General features: G+C 45.3%; 1 protein-coding gene across 5 annotated transcripts in view; it reads left to right on the top strand.

The window, feature by feature from the left end:
* The window catches only part of PLCB4 (phospholipase C beta 4), a 985,968-nt gene that overhangs the window by 792,072 nt on the left and 170,117 nt on the right, over window positions 1–23,779 (top strand). For all 5 annotated transcript variants that reach the window (XM_069234144.1, XM_069234142.1, XM_069234140.1 and 2 more), the window contains 4 exons: window positions 1,972–2,056; window positions 2,290–2,414; window positions 13,782–13,833; window positions 14,683–14,785. In XM_069234144.1, coding sequence (XP_069090245.1) covers window positions 1,972–2,056; window positions 2,290–2,414; window positions 13,782–13,833; window positions 14,683–14,785 — 365 coding nt within the window. The remainder of the gene's footprint in view (window positions 1–1,971; window positions 2,057–2,289; window positions 2,415–13,781; window positions 13,834–14,682; window positions 14,786–23,779) is intronic.

The raw sequence follows: 23,779 nt of genomic DNA, 5'->3' as shown, positions 1-23,779 counted from the left end.
CCTTGTCGAAGTTGGCTGACGTGTCAGGTGGTTTGGTGCTCAGAGCCTGCGTCCATTAGCTCTCTGTTACTTTTTCTCATCTGTGGTGGGTGGCGCTTTGGTGCTTGGTGATGGTGTGCTGGGTCATGGAGGTGGTGAAATGGACGATTGTGTGGTCGGTCCAAGAGAGCTCTGTGGTGCGGGTGAATTTGATTCTGTCGCTGGCGGAGAAGATGGTGTGGAGGGTGTGTCCGGCTTTGCAGGTGGGTTTAGAGTCTAGTTGGGTGAGTCCAATGTTGTTCAGGTACTCCAGTAGGGATGTGGAGTTGGCATCCTTGGGGTCCTCGAGTTGGAAGTTCAGGTCACTGAGCAGAATGTAGTAGAGGGAGTTGATGGCGAGTGGGGCGATGATGTTGCTGGTGGTGTCACAGAATGCTGGTGGGGGTCCTAGTGGACGTGGACCAGGAGGCAGTGTTGCGGTTCCGTGTTTATGGTGCTCTTCTGGGAGGTAGTAGTGCAGGGTCCTGTGTGGGTAGGTGGTCCTGTGAGGCAGGAGAAGGGGCAGAGGTGACAGGAAAAAGGTCCTCCGGCGGAGCGGGGGGAGGACATGCAGCAATGGGACTTTTGACATCCGGTGTTGAGGACAAGGAGCTCATCTGCCGAGTAGTGGCGGATGGTGGCAGGGCCACAGACATAGACTTGCCTTTAGCGTGCCTGTGGAGCGCCCGCTGCATTCGGCCGCTCTGCAGCTGCGCTGCACCCTTCAATAAATGGTCCTCAGGGAGGAGGGACTGGGATGGTGGAGGCTGGGCAGAGCAGACAAAAAGGGCAAGGTGGGAGGTGTGAAAAGGAGGGGGCGAAGAGAACGACGAGGGCCCTTGGGGCAGGAAGCCTGGGGGAGGTCTGTTGGTGGGACGCACAGGGGCCTGCTACCAGGATTTGCTGGCTGGCAGTCTTCTGGCTGCTGGCCCTCTCCTAGAGCAGGAGCAGCTCAAGGGAAGGTGGCAGCGGGGAAAGCAGGAGATCTGCTACAACCACCTGCTTTCAGAAATCTTCCTCGCGCTCGCCATCTTAGCGATTTCTTTTGCTCGCCACCGTAACGGTGGAGCACTGCGCAAGGGAAAAAACTCCACTCTGTGTCACTTTATGGAATTTTTCAGAACTCAGTGCAGGGCGCAAAGTGGGAAAAACTCCACGAATTCTGCAGTGGAGCGTAATTCTTCACCCACCCCTACTTGCCTTACCCTTTGAGAGGGTGAATCAAAATATGGCTACTTCAGAGAGGCAGGACCTTATGAGGAAGTGTACACCATTGGAAGACAGAGCCTAAAGGCTGCCCAAACTCGTACGGGATGTGTAAAGTTTTTACTCACTGTATTTTCTAGCCATAATCAACTCTGCCACGTGGAGGCGCTGCAACGCAAGCAGTTTGGTAGCTTGCCGCGTTGTGTTCTTTTTCTTTGTCTCGTGAGCTAATGCAGTGCCCAGAATATGTTGATAAGGTTGTTTTTGCTTGTTCCATTACAATGAGCCGCTGTGAGTCATGTAATTGTCACAAAGGCACACAATTTGCCTGGATGTTTTAATTATGTAGTCCATTTAAATGTGATCACGATATCCTGTTCTCTGATAAGCCCGTTGCCCTGGGTCTGCAAGATTCGCAGCAGTCATTAAACAGGACAAGAAACCTAATTTACGCGCACCTTAATTATAAGACCTATTTGTACTAGTATATAAGAAAAGTGAGCGTTTAATTATGAACAAAGAAGTAGATTTTGTTTCAGCCACAACATGTTTTAAAAGAGCATAGTAAAATGAAAGCTAGTTATTATTTGTTGTTAAACCATTTTTGGGAAAAATAATAAATTGCATCAACATACACGTCTACCTTTTCAGGGAGCATCTTTAATCACAGATTAGCTTATTTGCATCGTACACTTTTTGCCTAATGTTTTAAACATGTGTTTTTTTCCCCTTTTCTTTCTTTTGTAGAGCGCAACATTCATTACAACATGTCCTCATTCAATGAGTCCGTGGGATTGGGCTATCTGAAGACGCACGCGATTGAGTTTGTGAAGTATCCTTAGATGAAAGCGCAATTATGCTATTGTGTGAGCTTTGAGTGGGCACCGTGCGGGTGAGCGCGGACATCTTGGAGTAAGGAAATAAAACGGGCGCCATGAATACGCATCACAAAATAGAGAAGAGAGGGGAGCGCGCGGCACAGGATGGAGTAAGAGAGGAGAGCACTCACTATGCTTATTGGCGCTATAGACATTGTGATTTCATTTTCCTTAATGAGCAATACAGCTATAACAAACGCCAAATGAGCCGGATATACCCCAAGGGAGGCAGAGTGGATTCCAGTAATTACATGCCTCAGATTTTCTGGAACGCTGGCTGCCAGATGGTCTCACTGAACTTTCAGACCCCAGGTACACGATGCCGTCCACTAAGAGAGTTTTCATTCCCCAGAAAGGCTTCATCAGTGCTGATGTAGCAGATGTCATTTATTTGCTCTTGGCATTTTTCTAAAAGAAGCAGGCATATGGCAAAAAGCCTGATGAGTATGGGACCATAGAAGCAGAAAATATGTGCCTAAAACACACATGGAGCGTCACATGGTTAAGTTCTTGTGCAGCAAGGGATTCTAATATAGTAATGTGGTCGCAAAAAAAAAAATATGTATCATTTCGGTTGACACAAAACGAGGGACGTGACCTGCTGCGTATGTAGATGTTAAGATACTCTATGCCAATCATTATGTACAACTCTGAGCTATCTAGGGCCTGATATAGTAAATTGTTTTACAGTCACAAAGTTTGCCGTTCGTAAAACCATAGGCTTTGCAATAAAAAACACTAGTCGTAATGCACCAAAGACATTCTGCGAGTTGGAAATGTATTTCCGACTCGTAATGCGCACTTTGCATCACCCCTCTTTCCTAACTGCAGCGCAGTGTGTCTGTGGTTTGTGACCAATATTGTCCTTACGAGAGAGAGGCTACAGTCACACAAAAAGAGTTCGGCATTCTGTAAAGCTTGGTATGGTTAAAAAATGAAAGCTTGCCTCATTAGTATTAATAGAGCAGGATTCTGTAAAAGGCTATATGTTGTTACCTCACATGCCTTTGCATCCGGAGTCATTACACAGCAGTCATTACATCATGAGTTTCTTTACACCTTTGTATAGCATATCGAGAGCACTTCGCAGATAAGGTGTTAAGTTAGAGTATTAAATAAATTATGCAAAATGAAGCAGGGAACTCTGGATAGTCCCCAGGTTTAGGTGGAGAGCAGTTTCTTTATATGGAGCCACCAACACACTGAATCTGCTCACCTCACATTTTTGTTTCTTTAGCACAGTTTTTAAGCATAGAATTAGCACAGTGCCACCCACATGAGCTAGAAAGCCCTTTGCCATTTTTACGCCTGGGATTACCACAGTGCCAGCCACGCTGAGATGAAAAATGACAAATGCCTTTAACCACTCCTGCCAAAGCTTTGAATTGGTAGAATACCACTGAGCCAACCTGGAATGAATAAAAGTGACCCTGACTTATGTTTTGCTCTAAATAGAGCTCACAATAAAGGAATAACTTTGTCCAGACACAAGGGAGCACCAAGTATAAGTCAAAACAATACTCTTCCAGGCATATAAATATATATAGACCAATAAATAGAAACACACACATATATGTAAATGTGTGTGTATGTGTGTATGAATGAATATATATATATATATATATATATATATATATATATATATATATATATATATATATATATATAAATAGAATGTATGTTGGAACAACACATGTCTGAACAAAGCAGTCGGAACACCAACCGCGTTGTTACCACGAATGCCTTAACAACGATTTTTCATTGTAGAGGCATTCCTGGTAAAGGCATGCATGGAATGGCTTGCATGGTTCCAGCATGCGACCCCCTGGGCCCCCACACCTGCCCCTGAAATTACCGCAACCCTGCCCCTAAACCCTAAAAGCACCCCACCCCCTACCCCGGACTTAAAATTACCGGGACCCCCCCACCCTGCCCCTAAAACTACCCCAACCCCTCCCTAAAACCAAAACTACCCCAACAACACTACCCCAGCCCCACTTACCTGACTGCGTACTCTCTGATCCAGAGTCTGTTTCCTATGCCTTAACCACGCATGTTCGTTGTTCCGGACGTGCGTGGTTAAGGCAGAGGAAAAGTTGACTGCGTCCTCTCTGATCCAGAGTCTGTTTCCTATGCCTTAACCACGCATGTTCGTTGTTCCGGACGTGCGTGGTTAAGGCAGAGGAAAACAGGGTCATAGTTCACGAAAGCGCTGTTCCGCTTTAGTGGATAACGACCCTCGTTGTTAAGGAGTTGTGGTTTAGGCTGGTTCCCATGTATATATACTACTGGCAGTCGCCAGTAGGTAGTTATAGTTAGGACCATATTTCCATAAAAAAGTGTTTTTTGGCGTGCCTATATCTTTGGCACTGTTTGCTGAATCTTCACTAAATAAAAAAATAAAAAACTGCTCCGGTGATTCTTGTTGCGCAATGGAACTTTTGGGGTGATCCGTCAAGTGGGGGCCAGGAAAAAGGGGGCTAATAAAACATAGTTGCTATGTTAATTCCCTTAGGGTCTGTCAACACGTCTACGGCCCGAACAATGGAATTACACCAAATTTAGCAGAAAGCTAGCTGCAGATACACAGTTTGTACTTTTTGTTATTTGGTGTAAATTCGTTTAGTAGTTTAGAAGATATTTAGGAGCAAATACATTTGTATATCCCTGGCTGCGATAATTCACAAAAATCGTAAATGTTCATAAATGTGTGTGAAAAGAAGTGTTGCAATTGGCTGACCGCAACCTGACCAGAAATTTGCGTCCATCTTTTTTTTTCACAGGACACGGTTCACGATTTATTTGAAAAATATTCGTGATTTGGAAAAAATTGAAAGAGAAACCACTGACTCATTAATACACTAATTCATTCACTCATACATGCACTCAGAGGCTCATGTGCCCACTCACACACCCACTTAGACACGCATGCATCTACTCAGACCCACTCATATACTCACACACCCACTTTCAGACCCACTCAGACACTCATGCACCCACTCACACATACACTGACAAAGATAGGCCCTGTGGCCAACCATGCGTGGTGCAGGGTTGGGTGGTTACACAGACTTGGCTGTAAGGCCTGGCTGCAAAGCCAGGCCTTGCGACCAACCCCTGCCGCGCACGGCCTAAGGCCGTGCATGGCCGGGTTGGAATAACGTATAGTAATTAAAATTACTTCACGTTAAAAAAACATAGAAATTCACTGGGAAAAAAAAAAGTTGGAGGGACTTTATAGTTAGGTTCTGAATTTACTCGTACAGGCCCTGGAAATTCAGCAGTTATAGTTAAAGTTCTTTCGAGTAACTATAACTCGTGCCCTAAGTAAACTATAACTTGCACCTTCTTAATGCACAGCTAATTACTCTACATATTATATCATTGATGAGATCCTGTATGGCATCTTTGATATCACTGCAATGTTTGCAATAACATTATTGATAAGAAAACTGTGCATGAGTTATAGTTACCTTAGGGCGTGAGTTCTAGGTATTTGAAAGAACTCTAACTATAACTGCAGATTTTCTCTGATTTGGTATGAGTGAATTCAGAACCTAACTATAACATCCCTGTAATCTTTGTTTTTTTAATATATATATATATATGTATATATATATATATATACACATTTTTTTTGCAAATAACTTTGGTGCAGTTTGAGGAATCTTTACAAAATTAATACGACAGTCAGTTCAGCTGCTGTGTTGAAAATTTCAGGATTATTCGTCAAGTGGTGTTAGTGAAAAAGTGTGTTGAGAGGCCCATAACACTTTTTCCCAGTTCTGTTTCCATAGGGATTTTGCATTCTTTAGACACAGCTACAGCCTGAACCGCTGAATGGCAAGATCTTGGCCTGGAGCTCATGCTTTATTGTGATTTGGTTTAAATCTGTCAGTAGTTTCGGAGTTTTGTAAGGTTAAAAAATATGGACACGGATCCTCTGTGGATCCACTCGCGAAGGATCTGCAGATCCTGGGGAAAAGCAAGGCCCTTATTGGCTGGCCGCAACCTGACAGAAACAATGTGGCTGCCATTGTGTTTCTTGCATAGGCTGGGAGTGGGAAAACAAAAGTGTAAAGACATATATGGGGTCAGGATACAGGTATCCTAAACCCATAGGACACATGGAGGGATTGGGCAGAAGATGTTTTCATCCTATCCGAAGATCCACCGTGGGGCTCAGTGCAGCCCCCTGTGTAAACTCACAAGGGATCCAGGGAAAAATGACACTGCGTCCAACCCCATGCAGCGCACTGCTGAAGGCCGTGCACAGCATAGGTTTGGATGCATGCGAGAGAGTTAGCCAGAGAGCCTGGCCATAGGCCAGGCCCTGCAGCCAACCCCTGCCATGGACAGCCGAAGGCCATGTGCAGCGGTGGTTTTATTAACACACGTGTTAAAAAACCCATAGAAATTCACTAAAAAAAACAAAGGTTACAGGGATGTTATTGTTAGGTTGATGTTTTACGTCAACCTAGCTGTAACACCCCTGTAACCTTCGTTTTTTTCACTGAAAAAATATATATATTATCTACTGGTAGTTATAGTTAGGCAGTAGTTTCCATCAGAAAAGCATATTTTGTTTTGCTAATAACTTTGGTGCTGTTTGATGAATCTTCACACAATTTTCAAAACTAGTTTGCCACTCACTTCAGCTTCTGTCTGGAAAGTTTTGGGGGGATTCGTCAAGCAGGGGCCAGGAAAAAGGGTGTCCACAAAGTGTTTTCCCCATAAAATTTCCTATATGGATTTTAGACACAACTACAGCTCGAACCTCTTGGTGGAATTACAGCAAATTTGACAGAAAACTCGATCTTGGTCCAGAAAGATCCCTTTTTGTAGTTTGGTGTAAATCTGCTCAGTAGTTTTGGAGTTATTAAAAAAAAGATTTGTGTGTATCTAGTGAAGCAGATCCACGAGGATCCACCCACCAACAACATTACAGTGAATGGCTGACCACAACTTGTGTGAAAAGTTGCAGCTGCCATTTTGTCAATCGGGTCACGGTTCCTTTTGGGGGGGGATAAAGATAAAATAGGATATAATGGGTCAGGATAGAGGTATTCTTACCCCTTGGGACTGATTTCGGGGTCCCTGAGGATCCCTCATGGACAAGAAATGTCCCAAAACATTTTTGTTAGGGTGCCAGAGGATCAGCAGACCGTCCGCAGTGCTCAGCACAGCCCCACTGCGTGAATCCGCAACTGATCAGTGGGTCCAGACCCCTCTCCCTGAAAAAATACACCCACTTACCAACCCCCTCACACACTTACACACCCAGAAAATCATTCCACCCCCAGTCACAGACCCACACAGCTACTCACACACCTATTCACATACCCACTCACAGACCAACAAAACCACTAGCACACCCACTCGGAGACCCAAAGACCCACTCATACACCCATTCACACACCCAATCACACACTAAGGTCCTGCAGCCAACACCCTGCTCTGCATGGGTCAAGGCTGTGCGAAGTGTGGGATTTGCGGCATGTGGGGGGCTGACCTCAGGGTCTGGCCTGTGGACAGGTCATATAGCAAAACCCCAACAATGCACTGCCAAAGGCCATGCACAGCATGGGGTTGGCTGCATGCAGGGAGTTGGCTTCAGGGACTAGGGGCCAATCCACTGCCATGCACCACAAAAGGTTGTGCGTGGCAGTGGTTGGATTACTGTATGATATTTAAATATTACTGTACATCACAAAAACATTAGAAAGTCACTGAAAAACTCAAAGCTTACATGGACGTTATAGTTAGCAAATAGAATTAAAAAAGCTTACAAATTCACAAAAAAAACAAAGGTTACAGAGACATTATAGTTAGGTTCAGATTTTACACAACCATAGAAATTCAGCAGTTATAGTTTTACTTATCTCAAGAAACTATAACTCATGCCCTAAGGTAACTATAAATCACGGCCTCACCATGCACTACTAATTATCCCACATATTGCATCAGTCATAAAATCTTTTATGACATCATTGATAATATCACTGCAACATTTGCAATAAAACTATTGTTGAGAAAACTGTACATGGTGGGGCTGCAAGTTATATTTAACTTAGGGCACTCGTTATAGTTTCTTGAGATAAGTATAACTATAACTGCTGAATTTCTATCACTTTGTGTGTGTAAAATGTGAACCTAACTGTTATGTCCCTGTAACCTTTGTTTTTTTTAGTGAGTATACATATACACATCTCCACTTAAAAACAAAGAGTAAAGTGATGATATAGTGAGGTATGGCAATACTATCTTACTCATCTTACACACTTGGTAAAAGTAGAACCTACTCTTCTAGTTGGCAAAATGCAAGCTGGATCCAAGAATATTTTTTGCCATCAAAGACCCCATTATGGACCCATTTGTAGACACACGTTTTATAGCACAATCCATCACTAATTACTATCAGCAGCTCGGAGTAGAAAACACAATAATTAAAAGGTGATGTGCCCACTGCATCATGAACATAAACCTGAATTAGATGTCACATTTGCACTGGAGGAGGTCCAGGAGGTCATTGCTGAAGTGCGGAAAAGCAAAATATCTGGCCCAAAGGGATTCCCCCTAGAATGTTTTAAGAAATGGGCATCACTGGTCAAATCTCATCTGTTTGCTGTCAAAGAAATGTCATTCAAACAGGCACATTACCCCTTGACCTAAAAGGTGCCACAATAGCAGTAATCCTGGAACATGACAAACCAAGCATGAAGTGCCCATCCCACCATCCAACCTCCCTGATTAATATTGAAATAAAAATTCTTGCAAAAATCCTTCATTTAGCTCCCAAAAGTGATACGAACGTTGAACCATAAAGATCAAAGTGGATTTGTGATGGATAGAAATACCCATCATTGCCTGCGTCAGGTCAGTATGGCTCTGACGAGGCCAGAAGAGTTCAATTGAGCCACTGCCTTGGTCATAGTACGCTTTGAAAAGGCATTTGCGACACTCCACTGTCCCTTTATGTTTCATGTTCTTCATAAAATAAACTTTGGTCCCACATGCCTGACGTCAACTCACCCCTTTGGGCTTAGGTTAGGGTGAATGAGATGCTCTTGTCCAACATTCCAATAGACTGGGGGACCCTAAAATGTTGCCCACTCTCCCTACTCCTCTTTGCCCTGGTGATTGAGTCACTGGCAGAGTGGCTCTGACAGGAAGTCCAGATCTAGGAGTTTCAGCTAGCGGTTGCAGTGGCACAACTGTCAGGAAGATAGAGCATTGTTAGATGCTGATGATCTACCCATAAATATCCAGAAGCCAAAGCAAAAGGTCCTGGAACTGAACAAACTCCAGTTGACTATGAGACACAGCTGGCCTCCTACTCAACTGGTCAAAGTCCACCAGTGTACCAATTACTGGGTCACCTGGATTATCTTACCTTTACATAGTTTTGCTGGGTACATGACCAATTTAAGTAGTTGGGTTTACATAGTTTTAGAGATCTTAAAATTGTTGGGACGTAAACATTGCCCTACTCATGTACTTCTTGAAGACGGAATTAGAAGTATGGTTAACTCTATCCTGATTAATTGGCATTGTGCTGCTTTTTAAATGATTGTGCTTCCAAAATTCATATATCTACTTCAGAATTGTCAAGACATACTCCTGTTCAACTTTTTCTCGTACCTGCAGTCTACAGGAAATACTTATGGGAGAGGGCACTTCCCAAGGGATCACTTCTTAAATGTGTGTAGTCGCCCAATGATGGCAGACTGGGAATCTCAGATACTCATCCTTACTAATGGGAGTCCAACTTACTTCTATCAGTGATTGGAGTTTTGGAGAGTTTGAGCTGAAGGAATTTTTATATGGCTTTACAATTCCACACAGATTATTGTTTCCAACTAAAATCCACCTAACCTGTTGGCCCTAAACACATTAAATGATACAAGACCCCAACAGATGAAACCCCATTATGGCATGGCACTTGGCTGGCATATTGGTCCCACACCTCGGTTGAAATGGGAAACATGGTGGCAAGAGACGCATTGCCAATACCGGATTTGTGACACAACTCCACCATATGGTGAATTGCTACATGCCGTAGACCACTGTGCAAAGGTAGAGGAGATGGTCTACAGAGCCAGAGGCTGTGATAGGAAATATAAGAATATCTGTGGCTCATCGTAGCAGTACATGAGATAATACTGGACTTTTAATGACTTGATGCATCTCTTGAATGCACTGCTATTCCTGTCAAGAGTATTCAAATACAGCTGTGTGCTTGTTTACATATGTTGAAAACTTTCATTTAAAAAGTTTATATATTTTTCAAAAAATCAGTTGACCTTAAATGTTGCTTCTCTTACTGTTGCATGCAGAGGAATGTTTGACTGAGTGACTGGAACTAAAATAATGACAACATATACAAATTAAGATTATGCCTGGGCGGAGTTCGTGGAGTTCTTCTATGTGGAACTCTGCAAAGTGCAGAAAAAAACTGGACTGTACTATATGGAGTTCCGCGAGCAGCAGAGTGCAGTAAATTGCACTGCTCATGTCGATTTTTAACTCTGGGAGTTTGTCCCGTGCTGTGAAATCAGCACAAGTGGCACAATGTGCAGCGAAATAGGGCCTGCTTCTTTTTGCTGCTCAAGTAGGTGTTCTACTTGAACAGCAGCTTTGTCAATGCTAGCAGCAGGTTTCTCAATGCAAGCAGTAGCGACCTGCTGTGACCACTCGCATTGAGAAATCTCACGGGAAGTAGGCTATTATTTGATTTTTCTTGCACGCACTCGCCAACCTACAGTTGGTGAGCGAGAGGAAAAACTCCGCTCTGCATCACTCCATGGAGTTTTGGGGAACTCCATGGAGTTTTTGGGAGTGCAGAGTGGACAAAACTCCACCGGTGGAGCGGAATTCATCACCCACCCCTAATTAAGATTTGATTTTCCATTTTCATTTACTCCTATAGTTATCAGTTACCAGCCTAACAGAGACCTTGGAGTTCTTTGTTGTATATTCTTGTAGCAATTTTGGCAGGTACACATTGATACCAAACAGATAAAAGATATCCAGGTTTATTCATTTTTCACATCTCTCTTCCTATTATACAGTATGCAATCCCTATATGTTCCCTGTCTTTTCTATAACACTTACTTCCCTTTCACCATCCACCATTTTCACTTAAGGCATACAAATTTCACATTCTTCCTATTACCATGGCTATCAAGACCAGTTGATAACATATTATTCTGCATGGATAATTTTCCGTTGAGTTCCTGCTTTTGGCCCAGTTTGGCAACCATCCTACACCCTCCTACAATACAACTGCCTTACAAATATAAGTGGAAGACTAGATGGAGGCCCTCTGTCCTTGAAACAATGGTGACCAAGCTTATCAATGAGCATTTTAGGCAATTGTCACCCTCCATGCCAAACTCTTTTTGACTAAGCTCGCTGAAAGAATTAATGAGGCAGGAGAGAAACTCCTAGTCTCTCACTTTATCTTTCCCTCAATTGAACGTTTCACTTTGGACAAAACACATCACTTTAATGAAGGAAAGACATAAAGGCCTATATTTACCAACATTCATGCAATTCAGGGCTGCTTGAAAATCAGAAACGCTAAATTGTGCATGTGTCAAAAAATCTGCACAAACTAAGAGGCACACTTCAATGACAATTGGTTGTTCTCACAAAAAGAGCCTGTTTGGTGCAACGCTGGGGCTAAGGGTGATCTAGTATTTCCTAACATTACTTTTCACTCGAGTGCAATGTGATGAAAACCAGCACACAGTTAATCGTGTAAAATGCGTAATTTCACTGCAATTACACTTTATGCAGTATTCATTCCATTTGCCCCGTGTGTGTCTGGTTTCATCTGTTGTAAGAAGTTGTCTCAAAGCCATGCCAGCCTCTCGCCCTAGCTTTAGAGATTAGTCATCAGAGGGATTTGGAGGTTCTCCTCCAAGGAGATTTGCATAGTTACAAGGCCCGACTGGAAGCTAAAAGCCTCATTGGCAAAAATCTTCAAATCAGCCCCACTCTGTAGATCACGACTAGAAGGAGGTTTTGGGAGGCTAGGGGCACAGTTGGGCCATGCCAGATCATCCTGCTCTGAAAGCGGTTCTCTCTCATGCAAGTTACTGGGAAACTGGCAGTGTGGCAAATTGACCTGCATACGTATGAGCATTTTAAAGTATTCTGGGAAAACAACATGCTTAACGACTCCCTTCCCTCTGCTTATCTTCTATGGTACATCTCATTACATTCCTACCTTTATGTCACAGATTTGCGCTTGCCAGCCCTCTATTTTACTCTTTCAGCTTATATGTACCTCAGCCCCCCTCAGTCTCTCTCTCTCTACCACCTCTCTCACTTCTGCACTTGCCTCTTTTTATTACATGTTCCCTTCTCTCTCATCCCCGTTCTCTTACTTCACTCTTTCTAACATGCTCTCTCCGTATTCATAATTTTCTATGTCATCCCTCTGTGTGTCTGTGTCTCGCTTTCTCCATCTTCCCTGTCACTTATTTAATATTTCATCATCCCTTCTCTTCCTCTTGTTTCCTCAGCCTCGTTTTGCTTCTCTTCCTCTGATTCATACTCTTTGTCCCGATTTTTTCTCTTCTTTCCCCACATTAGTATTCCTTCTCACTGTCTCCCGTCTCTCTTTTCCCTCTTTTTCATCTATTTTTTCTTTCTATTTCTCTCTTCGTTTCTATTTTCTATTTTCCATTCTCCTGCTCCCTTTCCCTGACTCTACCACATTTTCTGCCTCATTTGCTCGCTCTCTCTTTTTTCCGCTCTTTCTCTCCTGACCTTTCCTAACCCATTCTCTCTCTTTACCTCTCCATCGTCTCATCTTTGTTAAACCCTCCTGTATCTCTGCATCGTTTCTTTGTACTCACCGGTCTCACCTGCGCGAGTCTCTCTTCCCATTTCATCAGCCCCCTCTGTCTCCTTGTATTGGGTAATATCATGAATTTATAATAAGCAATCCACACGAATATCCCTAAAAGTATAAATCAATTACAGCTGATGCAACAGAGAGCTTCAAGAGCCCTCCTTAAACGAACCCAGTGACCCCATACTAATTGAATCCAAGATCCTGGTCTTACTCTAAAAGACTGACACATTTACCTCCCCCCAAATACTATGCACCCGTCTGCTTCTATCACTAAAGATAAATCTAAAAGCCAATCTATCTCTGCCACTGAATTCAACACTAAATTTCCGTGTACTTCCTCCATCAATATTATTCCATGTGCTTTGAGCCAAACAAACTAAACAATAATACACCATTGTCCTAAAACTTCTTATCGACCTTCACAAGTGTGAACATATTAATGACAGAGCTTTTTAGAAAAGAATACGCACCTTTTGGCAAGTGAAGTTACTTGTCACTTACCATTCAGCTCAAACTAGTGAGTGCCCTGAGGCCTCTTAGATCTGCTTGAAGCACTTTGCGAAACCCAATATAACATGAAACATGTTTCAGATCGAACTTAACAGGTTGCTCGTTTTATGAATTTGCTGTAAACGCATTCTCGTATTGTTGACTCTTTTAAAATAAAGAATTTTGTTAAGAAGAAACACTCGTTTCATGATTAGACATCTGCTACTTCTTGAATTTGTGCGTATTTGGAGTGTGATTTTCTTAATGGAAACAACAAAATGCTTTCTGTCTGAAGGATAACACAATTTTTTCTCCCATGACAGATTTAGCAATGCAGTTAAATCAAGGAAAGTTTGAGTATAATGGCTCATGTGGGTAAGTGAGACATTGTAAATATATAACTAGATTTATTCGATATCCCTTTAACATAGCTTCAATAAAAATGGTTGGTTAGGTTATTTCGGTGCTTATCAATTTCCTGTTGGTCCAGTAAAGATCGCTCTGCGCCTCGTGTAAACCCACATGAGACGAAGAACAGAAGTGAGATGCAGTCAGTGTTCTAGAATGGAGGATAAAGGTGTTTAAGAATGCTTTCTGAAGTTGGAATGATGAGCAGTGCTCAGGGGCACAGATGTCAGTGGTGCAACGGGTACAGTGGCACCGAGTCCGGAGGGGCCAATTGATACTTGGTTAATGCTCTATTTCATTTCCTGACCAACAATTAGGGGGCATTTTCATTGCTTGCAATGGGGCCTATCTATGCCATCCTTAACACGCTACTGGTGGTGCAATTTCTGAGAGCTGGGGAGGTAGAGTACAAACGGGCACCTTGGTGTGAGAAGGAACGTCCTCTTGTAAAACATCTCTTGGTTTTGGGGACTCATACTAGATATGGTTCCTAAGCACGGAGGCTATGGCCTCGAATACCCCGTTCGAGCCTCTGGGAGTACCTTAAACTGGTGGGATAACTGGCAGACCAGTTTTGTTTCAGCTGGAGATTTCAGCTGCTGAAAGCAGTCAAAAGGTCTGGTTTAATCTCTGGGGGAATCGGGGATAACTGGGTGAATCAGACCAAGGATTATTGACCTCCCCGCCCCCACCGCCGTAATTCCACAGTCTTCAATTGAACCTTCAGGTTTTACCCGTAATTACCATTATACCATAGATCATTTATAAACCTTCTCAAATTCTGATTTTGATAAGACATTTTATCATGTTTTTAAGGTACCTCCTTAAACCAGACTTTATGCGACGACCGGACAGAACATTTGACCCTTTCTCTGAAACACCCGTTGATGGTGTCATTGCAGCTACTTGTTCTGTACAGGTATGAATTGAATGTTAATACTTCAACGTCCTCTTTTAATTTAAATGCTCTTCTAAGCAAACGTTGGGTTTTATACCATATAATATTAATACCGCATGTTTGGCACAACACTATTTGTATAAACCGAAAACAACATTTTTATTCTGTTTAGAGTGGCAATTAATCTTGGAAAAATATACTTTTTGATACTTTTTGACCGTGTACATTTAGTGCTCTGGCTGATAATCTAAACACTAAATCCTGCTGGGTGAGGTAGAGGTAGTGGGGCTTGCAAACAGGAATAAAGTCTGCAGTCTATATATGCATGTATGTATGTGGAGTTCCTGTAGTACAAAGCTAGCCAAAAGGCAGTGGAGTGCTTTGCAGGGTCAAAGACATGCCTAAAGCCGACAAGTGATAGGCAAGGTAGCTGGTTTGTGGACTGTTAATGTATTGCAGTGTAGTGTTATTTTAAAAAAATGTGCCTTCAATTCTTTACTAAATTAAAGCAGCATCTGATAAAGACTTCTAGTTGCAGATTCCTTACCTTGGTATATCCCTCAGGTGTCAGACTGGATTTGGAGATTTTCCTTCAAGCAGTACCCTTGCATGCCATCAGGTGGCACCGGTCGACTCCACGTCTTCCGTTGGCGTCGTGGTCGCTGTGATGACGTTGCGGTTGAATATAGACGCCACCCTGGCGCACTGAAGTCAGTTCTTTTCTTTCCACGCCAGTCTATGCACAGATTTGGACAGAGCTACCCTTAGTCATTTTTTGACTAACTTTGATTGTTTTGATGATATATTTGATGGATGTCACAGAAGATCGTTTTTAAGCCATGTGACTCCTGTCACTGAATGATGTCGGTGATGGATCTACACCTCGTGTGCTTATTGTGCCTGGAGCGCGACCATGACCCGAAGTCGTGCTCCAGGTGCCAGGCCATGAACCTGAAGGCTTTGAGGGAGCAGTCCATAAAGCTCATGGCGGCCAGGCGCTCAACTCCACTTCATTACCGGTCTCGTTCAAGAGGAAGGTCACAAGACCGTTTGCGGAGTCACCATCAATCTTCGTCATCCCACTCTAAGTCCTCGGGCACTTGGGTCAGAAGAAAAAGAAGTCTAAGAAGGCCAAACATTCTTCGACTTCTCGCCTTCGCTCGCCCAATTTGACCCAGGAAGAACATTGGCGTTCTAGGCCACCGTCCATGGAGCCTACTTCTGGGTCCGCTCCACGCCTCACAGAGTTTCCAAGAGCCATAGCCACATCTACCCAGCTGAGAGAGTTTTTCAAGGCCATGTGCCTCATCTTTGGGCAGACCGACCCTCCTGCGGTGACTTGTGGGGTCGGAAGGGGGTCCCTTTGGTTCTGTGCGGCTTCGGCCCCAGGCACTGAGGGCCTCTCTGGATCCATTATCGGATCCGTTCCGAAGCCAGTTGTGCCAACCCGACTTTCCTCGGTGCCAGGAAAGACGTCGACACTCCTAACGACAGATGGGCCCACAATCGACGTCGAGCCAATCCTTATCCTCGATGACCCAGAGCCAAAATGGCATCGCTCGATGCCGGATACATCTTCAATGGGGTCTACTCACCCCATGTTGGATCCTGACCATCTTTACTGTGGGTACGGGTACAGGGAAGGTTTGGAGGGGTCGCTTTACCCTCTAGAATACCAGCTAGACAATCCTGATTTGGACTGGGCACAGGAATTGGGTGAGGCTAGTGGTCTGGATACTTCTCCAGACGCTGTCATGCTTTCTCCCCCTTTCGTGGCTTTGGAGGAGGGAGCGTCATACTCCTAGGTGGCTGAGTACCTCGCCTTCGAGCTTCCTTCTGTGGCGGTCAGGACTAACCTCCTGACTGTGGTGCTCCAGCCTGGGGCTTCCACCTCGGAACCCCTTTTACCTTTCAATGAAGCCCTCACGGTTATCATACTGGGTACTTCCAGCACAGGGGCTCCTGTGAATAGAACAATCGCCTGCCGCCATAGGCCTGTGCCGAACTACCCTAAATTCCTTTCCCAACACCCTACACCTAGGAGCCTTGTCATCCAGGCTTCTTCCTCATCTGGTGCATTTCCATCCGCCCTCACTGGATTGGGGGTCAAAAAGACGGGATCAGCTTGAGAAGAAGATGTTTTCTTCCTCCAGTCTGGCATTGAGGACCGTGAACACTGCATGCCTCTTGGGCAGCTACACCCATTCCTTATTGGGTACGGTTGTGCAATTGTTGCCACAGGGCCCTGAGGAGGCCCGGGCCATCATCTCCCAAGCCGTTGCTGATGGGAGGGATGCAACAAAGTTCACAATACAGTATGTGCTGGCCACGACCGACTCTCTGGGCAGATCATTTGCGTCAACAATGTCCTTTCAGTACCACACCTGATTGAGGATGTCTGGCTTTTTGGGGGATGTCCAACAGTCTCCGACGGCATCTGTCTCTTCGGAGACAAAGCGTACTCGGCGCTTGATCGTTTCAAGGTGTCCCAGGCTACGGCTTGGTCCCTTGGCCTTGCAGCAGCCCCTCGTCCAGCACAGTCCGCTTTTCGACCCTTTTGTGCTCACGGAAGGGGCTTTCTCCTGGTTTCTTTCCCTGCCCGCCTCTGAGCTTTGCGGACACGGAACCCCACGGCCTGTGGGTCAGTGAGCCAGAGGTCTGCTCAGTCCACCCCACCCCCGCTGCAGCCTCCAAACCCTCCTTCTCAATCGCAACATCCCAGGCCAGTTGGAGGCAGGATCCGCCATCACCTGCGCCACTGGGAATCCAACACAATGAACACGTAGGTTTTGGAAATAGTCCAAAGGGACTATTCCCTGCCCTTCAAGACTACACCACCGCTCTTGCCACTGTCTTACACCTGCTTACTGGAGGATCATTTGGCACTACTCCATGAGGAAGTCGCAGCTTTCTTGGCCAAGGGAGCCATACAGAGGTTCCCTGCACCAGAAGTAGGTCGTGGTTGTTATTCCTGCTACTTTCTGGTGCCCAAGAAGGACAAGGGCCTTCGCCCTATCCTAGACCTCCAGGCCCTCAATCTCTTCCTCAGGAAGGAGAAGTTCAAAATGCTCACCCTGGCTCAGGTCCTGTCTGCCCTGGACCCTGGAGACTGGATGTAACGTTGGACTTACAAGACACCTACTTCCACATAACCATCCCTCCTGTTCACAGACCCTACTTGTGATTCGTAATAGGTCACGAGCACTTTCAATTTACCGTGCTTCCCTCCAGCCTTATTAGCGCCCCTAGGGTTTTCATGAAAGTGATGGCAGTGTGTTGGAAAGTGGATTATTGGTAAGGGCAGGGGAGTACCTACCCTTGGCAACAGGCCACTAACCTCCACTTAGGTCCAGTTATATCCCAATAAATGAAACCCAGCTCAACCCTTGTTAGCTTGGCAACAAGCGGCAAGGCTTAACTTAGGAGACAAGTGTGTAAAGCATTTAAAAATCACAAAACGCTAAAAAAGTAAAACACAAAATACAATAAAAATCCCACACCCATTTATGAAATTAGAGTATATTTTTATCTTTAAAGTGACACCAAAACAAATAAATTCTGATAAGGGGAACCGTAGACATTAATTTTTAAAGAATTCGTGATTTTTAGCGCCTAGAAACAAAGAAGCGCCAGTCTGGTCATCTGGTCGCACCTCGACCAGGACAAATTTAAGGCCAACTGCGATGGAGCACTGTTCTGCTACAGCAAGCGAGATACCTTGGTAAAAAGTTTTCTTGATCATTTTCTTCAGCAGGATGAAGTCGCCAGTCCGATCTGACCTCCCTGGAGCCCTTCCTTGGATACGTGTTGCGGGAGCCAACAGTGAAGATTTCTACGTTCGGACTTAGATAATTTTTAGAGATGGATATCCTTTGACCGGGCCAAACCTGAATCTTGATCCGACGTCCCTGGGGCCTTCTTTGGATACACTGCTCAGGAGGTCCCGGTCAACTTTCTGCGTTCAGACGTAGTCCCTTTTTCTGAGATTTTCTTCGGTGGGACGCACCTGCAAGTCAGGCCAGGTTGCGGTTGAGGCAAGCCGGCTTGAGTTTCTGCAGCGGGTTGGTCCCTCTATGGAGCTTTTTCCAAACAGTTCTTCAATCTTATCCAAACTTCTGGATCTTCTTCCAGAAGGTCTTTTAAGGTTTTTTTGGAGTCCACAGCTCACCCCAAGGTTCCAGAATCTCTGAGTTGCTCCTTGAGGGTGTGTACTACAACTCCCAGAATGCACCTTGCTCAAACTCCAAAAGGGCCACTGGACAGTGGTCAGCTGGTCAGTTTCTTCAGGATCTGAGGCAGGGGAATCTGGTTAGCAATTTTTTCACCTGAAGCAAACAGGGAGTCCCTCCTTGAACCAGCTGAAGCCAGGCAAAGTCCTTCTTGTGGTTAAGCCCAAGTGTGCAGCAGGGCAGTCCTTCTTCTTCTGATGTTCTTCCTTGTAGGGATCTGGTAGGCATATGAAGTGTGGATGCAGCTCTGCCATATGTATCCTTGCTTCTCGGTGAAAAACAGGGGGGTCATGGTTCTCCAATCAGATGCAGGGTCCTTCCCTCTGTGATGACCACTTCCTGGGAAGTGTGTCAAAAATCAATCCCAGGGAGCAACATTCTTCAAAAATCTATCATTGCGGAAACTGATTTTTGGAGGTTACATCTGGCTGAGCGCACCAACTGGTGTGGCTACAAATCCTAAACACACCCTTCTCCTGCCCTCTTCTAATCTAATCAAGAGGGCACCTAATTGTCTGGGATTGCAGGATGTGAGGGAGGTGCTGGGTTGCTCCAAATGTCCTTCCCTGCCTTTGAAGACCAGTTGCAGCCCTCCACCTTCCTGCTTCCCCATCTGCTTAGGTAGTTCTCCTCCCCCAGGCACATCCTTTATGTTCAGCCCAGGCCCCTTCACACCTCTTCAAGACAGCCTGGCCAATCAGAGAAGGGCACTACAGAGCTGAAGTTGGCAACTTTTTAGGTAGAGTTTTAAACTCTACCTAAACTAGTTGTATTAAATACAGCAATCGTAAGTTGTGGGACTTATTATAACAATTCATTTGATACCAAACTCAAGGTATCTGACACTTAAAGGGACTTTGTTAATTAAAATAAAGTCTCCCCATTTAGCCTATGGAGGCCATTCACTACAGTGAGGGAAAAACTAATTTGACTGCTTTACCTCACCAGGGCTTATAAAACTATTTATATAAGGTCCCTGCTTATAGTTAGATGGCACCCAACCCTAAGGGCACAATAGGGCACACCTTAGGGGTGACTTATATGTTAAAATAAGGTAGTTCAAGACTTTGGAAGTACTTCTAATTCCAAAGTCGAGTTTGCATTTAACTTTAATTTAAAAGCAGCCAGCAAGGCAAGCCTGTCTTTAAAATGACCCCCTGCCTATGTTGGGGTCCCTAAACCTATATGCCCTACCATATACTAGGGACGTCTAGGTAGGTTGACATAGCCAATTATAATTAGCCTAATTTGCATACTTATTCTATACAGAGAACAGACCCTGGGACTGGTTAGCAGTACACAGGGCACCATCAGAGTCAGTAAAACACCAGCAAAAAGTAAAAAATGGGGGCAAAAAGTTAGGGGGCTTCTGCAATCAGCCCTGCTTTCTCACACAAGCCCCCCCAGCCCACACTCCCAGGAGACTGAGTCCCACCCTGGGAGAATCTTCCTGGCTTGTCAGGTGAGGAAGACATTGAAGAAAACTGTCTGTCCCTTTGAAGACCCTACTCTGCCTTACACCCTCCTGTCATGGTCACTCCCTCTAGGTAGTGAACCCATCCCAACAGTGAACGACCCCATTTTAAACTGAAACTTCCCTCTTGGGCGATCTTTCTCCTCTCTCTCTGCCAACTTGGGTAGTGAGGTGCCCACCTCCCCTATCCCTAACTTTGCTAGGGCAACACCTAGCTTACCCAAAGAGGTCACCCAACACTTAAGCAACCCCACCATGACCAACAGGGTGATGGGGGCTACTTTGCTTTTGGCCCTTGGGTCTGCCTCCCAGGCCAAGTCCAGTGCTGCCATACAGGCCAGCACCCAGCAGAGGCGTCTGACAGCTGTCAGAATCACACCATAAGATCTCCACTGACAGGTGGGTGAGCTGCTTTAGGGGTGACTGTGGGGTCCTGGCACCCCTCTTGCTGTTTAAAGTGGGGGTCTACCACCTCCTGTGCTAGGCACGCTCCTTCCACTCTCTCTTTTGTCAGTGCAGGGGAAACACCCTGCACCTGGACAGTTGCCTGAGTTTTCAGGACTTCCTTGGGGACAGGTGAGGCCTCACCAGGGCTAATTCTGCCCCCCCCCTTACTGGGGCAGAAGGCCTTTGGCTCCTTGGAACTCTCTTCAAGAGTGGCCTACCCTTCCCTTTCTTCTTTCCTTTTCTGGGGGACCACTGTTTCCTGACTGTGGGGACTAGCTCCCCAGGACTTTGGGTTGGGGGGGGCGCCCTGGGCGACCGCCCCATCTGGGACCAGTCTCACGTCTGGGAGGTCATTGCCCAGGGTACAGTCTAGGGGGAGGTCAGCACTGACCACCACTCTAAACCAATCAAGGATACCCTCCCTCTTTAGAGCCACTATGGCTACAGGTTTGGAGGTGACCTCCCCTGTGGCTATCCTGACTTTCCTAGTCTCTCCTGAGACATACAAGTCTGGGGTCACAAGCCGGTCACTCACTATGGTGTGACTGGCACAGGTGTCTCTCAGGCCAGTGGTATGGATCCCATTTACCTAACTGGGGTTAAAGTGCCTACTCCCACCCTCAGGGATCACCAGCTTACCGTCTGGTCCTCTCTCCCAGCCCAATGCTATGAGGACCTCATCTTCTGAGGAGTCCTCGTCCATGGCTACACTGGACAGCCCAATGATAACCTTCTTCCTTGGACAGGCTGCATCCCCTCTGAAGTGACCTGTCTGCTGACAGTCAAAGCACGCCTTACTGTCCAAGAGCTTTTTTAACCCTGCGTCTCCCTGCTTTACTTGTCCTAGTGGGATTTACTCCCCTCCTTCTTAGGGTTCTGGGTCACCGAGGTAGTCTCTGTGGAGGGCTTACCACCTCCCTCCTTAGGTTTTTGGGGACCTGCCCCCCCCCTTTCTTGGAGTCTCCCCCCTGGGGCTTGACAACCACCCTGGTTCTCAACCAACTCAGCTGCCTCACCCAGCTCTCTGGGGTTGGTCAGCTTAGAGTCCACTAGATGCTGGCCTACCCTCTCTTGGATACAATTGGTGAAGATGTGCCCTCTCATGATCAGACTGTATAACCCCTCATAAGTATTTACGTTGTTGCCATGTACCCAGCCCTCTAGTGCCTTAAGTGAGGTGTCTACAAAGTCAACCCAAGACTGGTTATTGACCTTCTGTATGTCCCTGAATTTCATCCTACACTGCTCTGGGGCCAGACCAAACGTTTTAGTTAAGCACCTCTGGATACTACGGTATGAATCAGCCTCTTCCCCACTTAATGTCAGAAGCCTATCCCTCCCTCAGTACTGAGGCTTACCTCTCCTCATCTGGAGGGCCCTCTCAAAGGCCCCAGCCACTTGTCTATAACATCCCCTCTACATAGGCAGGAACCACCCCTTTGGTAATCTGGGGCACAAAACCCCACCCATGGACATCTCAGCTTCTCTGTCGCTGCCACTATCTCTCTGTTCCATCCTTGCCCACTTCTTCTTTTCTAGGGCCAACTTCTCTGCCTCTAAAGCTATGAGGCCTACATAGGCCTCAAGTTCCCTTTCCCTGAGGTCCAGGTCTGCATCTTCTTGGTCCGTTGCTACAGACCCTCCCCTCCCACTAGCTCTGGATGGAGCCCTAGCTGCTGAGATTACAGTGAGGTAATCATCCTCCTCCTCCTGGAAGTTGGAGAGGACATCTTCCCTCTCCCTTCCTACCTCTGAAGCTTTCTCTGTCATTTTCTGCGCTGCCCAAGCTTCTAGGGACTTGACCATCACAGCCTTCCTGAGGTTGTTAGCAGCAGGTAATCCCCTCTTTCTACACAACACCCGAAGTTCAGCTGTAGTAAGTGTGGGTAGGCTAGCCAGATCAAGCTACATGGTCTCCCTTAAGTTTTGGGTCACTTACAATTTTTTGGCAATAATTGATCAGAACAGTTTAGAAAAATCAAAAATGAAGTAATTCAAAAATTAGTAAAGATTTGAAAAATCAAAAATACTTTTGCTCTAGGTCAATTTAGAGGATTTTAAACTTATTTCACTTAAAACTGTAGTGTGATATTAAACACAAGTACTGGATCCCACCGCTGCCACCAAAACTGTTGGAAAGTGGATTATTGGTAAGGATAGGTAAGTACCTCCACTTAGCAACAGGCCACTAACCTCCACTTAGGTCCATTTAGGTCTCAATAAACGAAACCCAGCTCAACCCTTGGTAGCTTGGCAACGAGCGACAAGGCTTAATTAAGAAGACAAGTATGTGAAGCATTTAAAAATCACAAAATGGTAAATAAGTAAAACACAATAAAAATCCCACACCAATTTATGAAATTTGAGTATATTGTTATCTTTAAAATGACACCAAAACAAATAAACTCAGATAAGGGAAACCAGAGACATGAATTCTTAAAGAATTTGCGTTTTTTAGCACCTAGAAACAAAAAAGCGCTAATCTGGTCGCACCTTGACAAGGTCAAAATCAAATTTTAAGGCCAACTGCCATGGAGCCCTACTGGGCTACAGCAAGCGGGAGTCCTCGGTCAAAAGTTAACCTTCGGTCTTAGTTATTTTCTTGAAGATTTTCTTCAGCAGGACGAAGTCGTCAGTCTGATCCGACCTTCCTGGAGCCCTTACTCGGATACGCATCGCGGGAGCCTTTGGTGAAGATTTCTACATTTGATTTTTCGAGATGCAAATCCTTCGACCGGGCTGAACCTGAATCTTGATCTGACATCCCAGGAGCCCTCTTCGGATATACTGCTCGGGAGGTCCTGGTCAACTTTCTACGTTCGGACGTAGTCAGTTTTTCCGAGATTTTCTTCAGCGGGACGAACC

The sequence above is a fragment of the Pleurodeles waltl genome, chromosome 5, assembly GCF_031143425.1.
Source record: "Pleurodeles waltl isolate 20211129_DDA chromosome 5, aPleWal1.hap1.20221129, whole genome shotgun sequence".
NCBI classification, from domain to species: domain Eukaryota; kingdom Metazoa; phylum Chordata; class Amphibia; order Caudata; family Salamandridae; genus Pleurodeles; species Pleurodeles waltl.
Note: the sequence above shows the minus strand (reverse complement) of the source record. Positions and strands in the feature narration are given on the sequence as shown.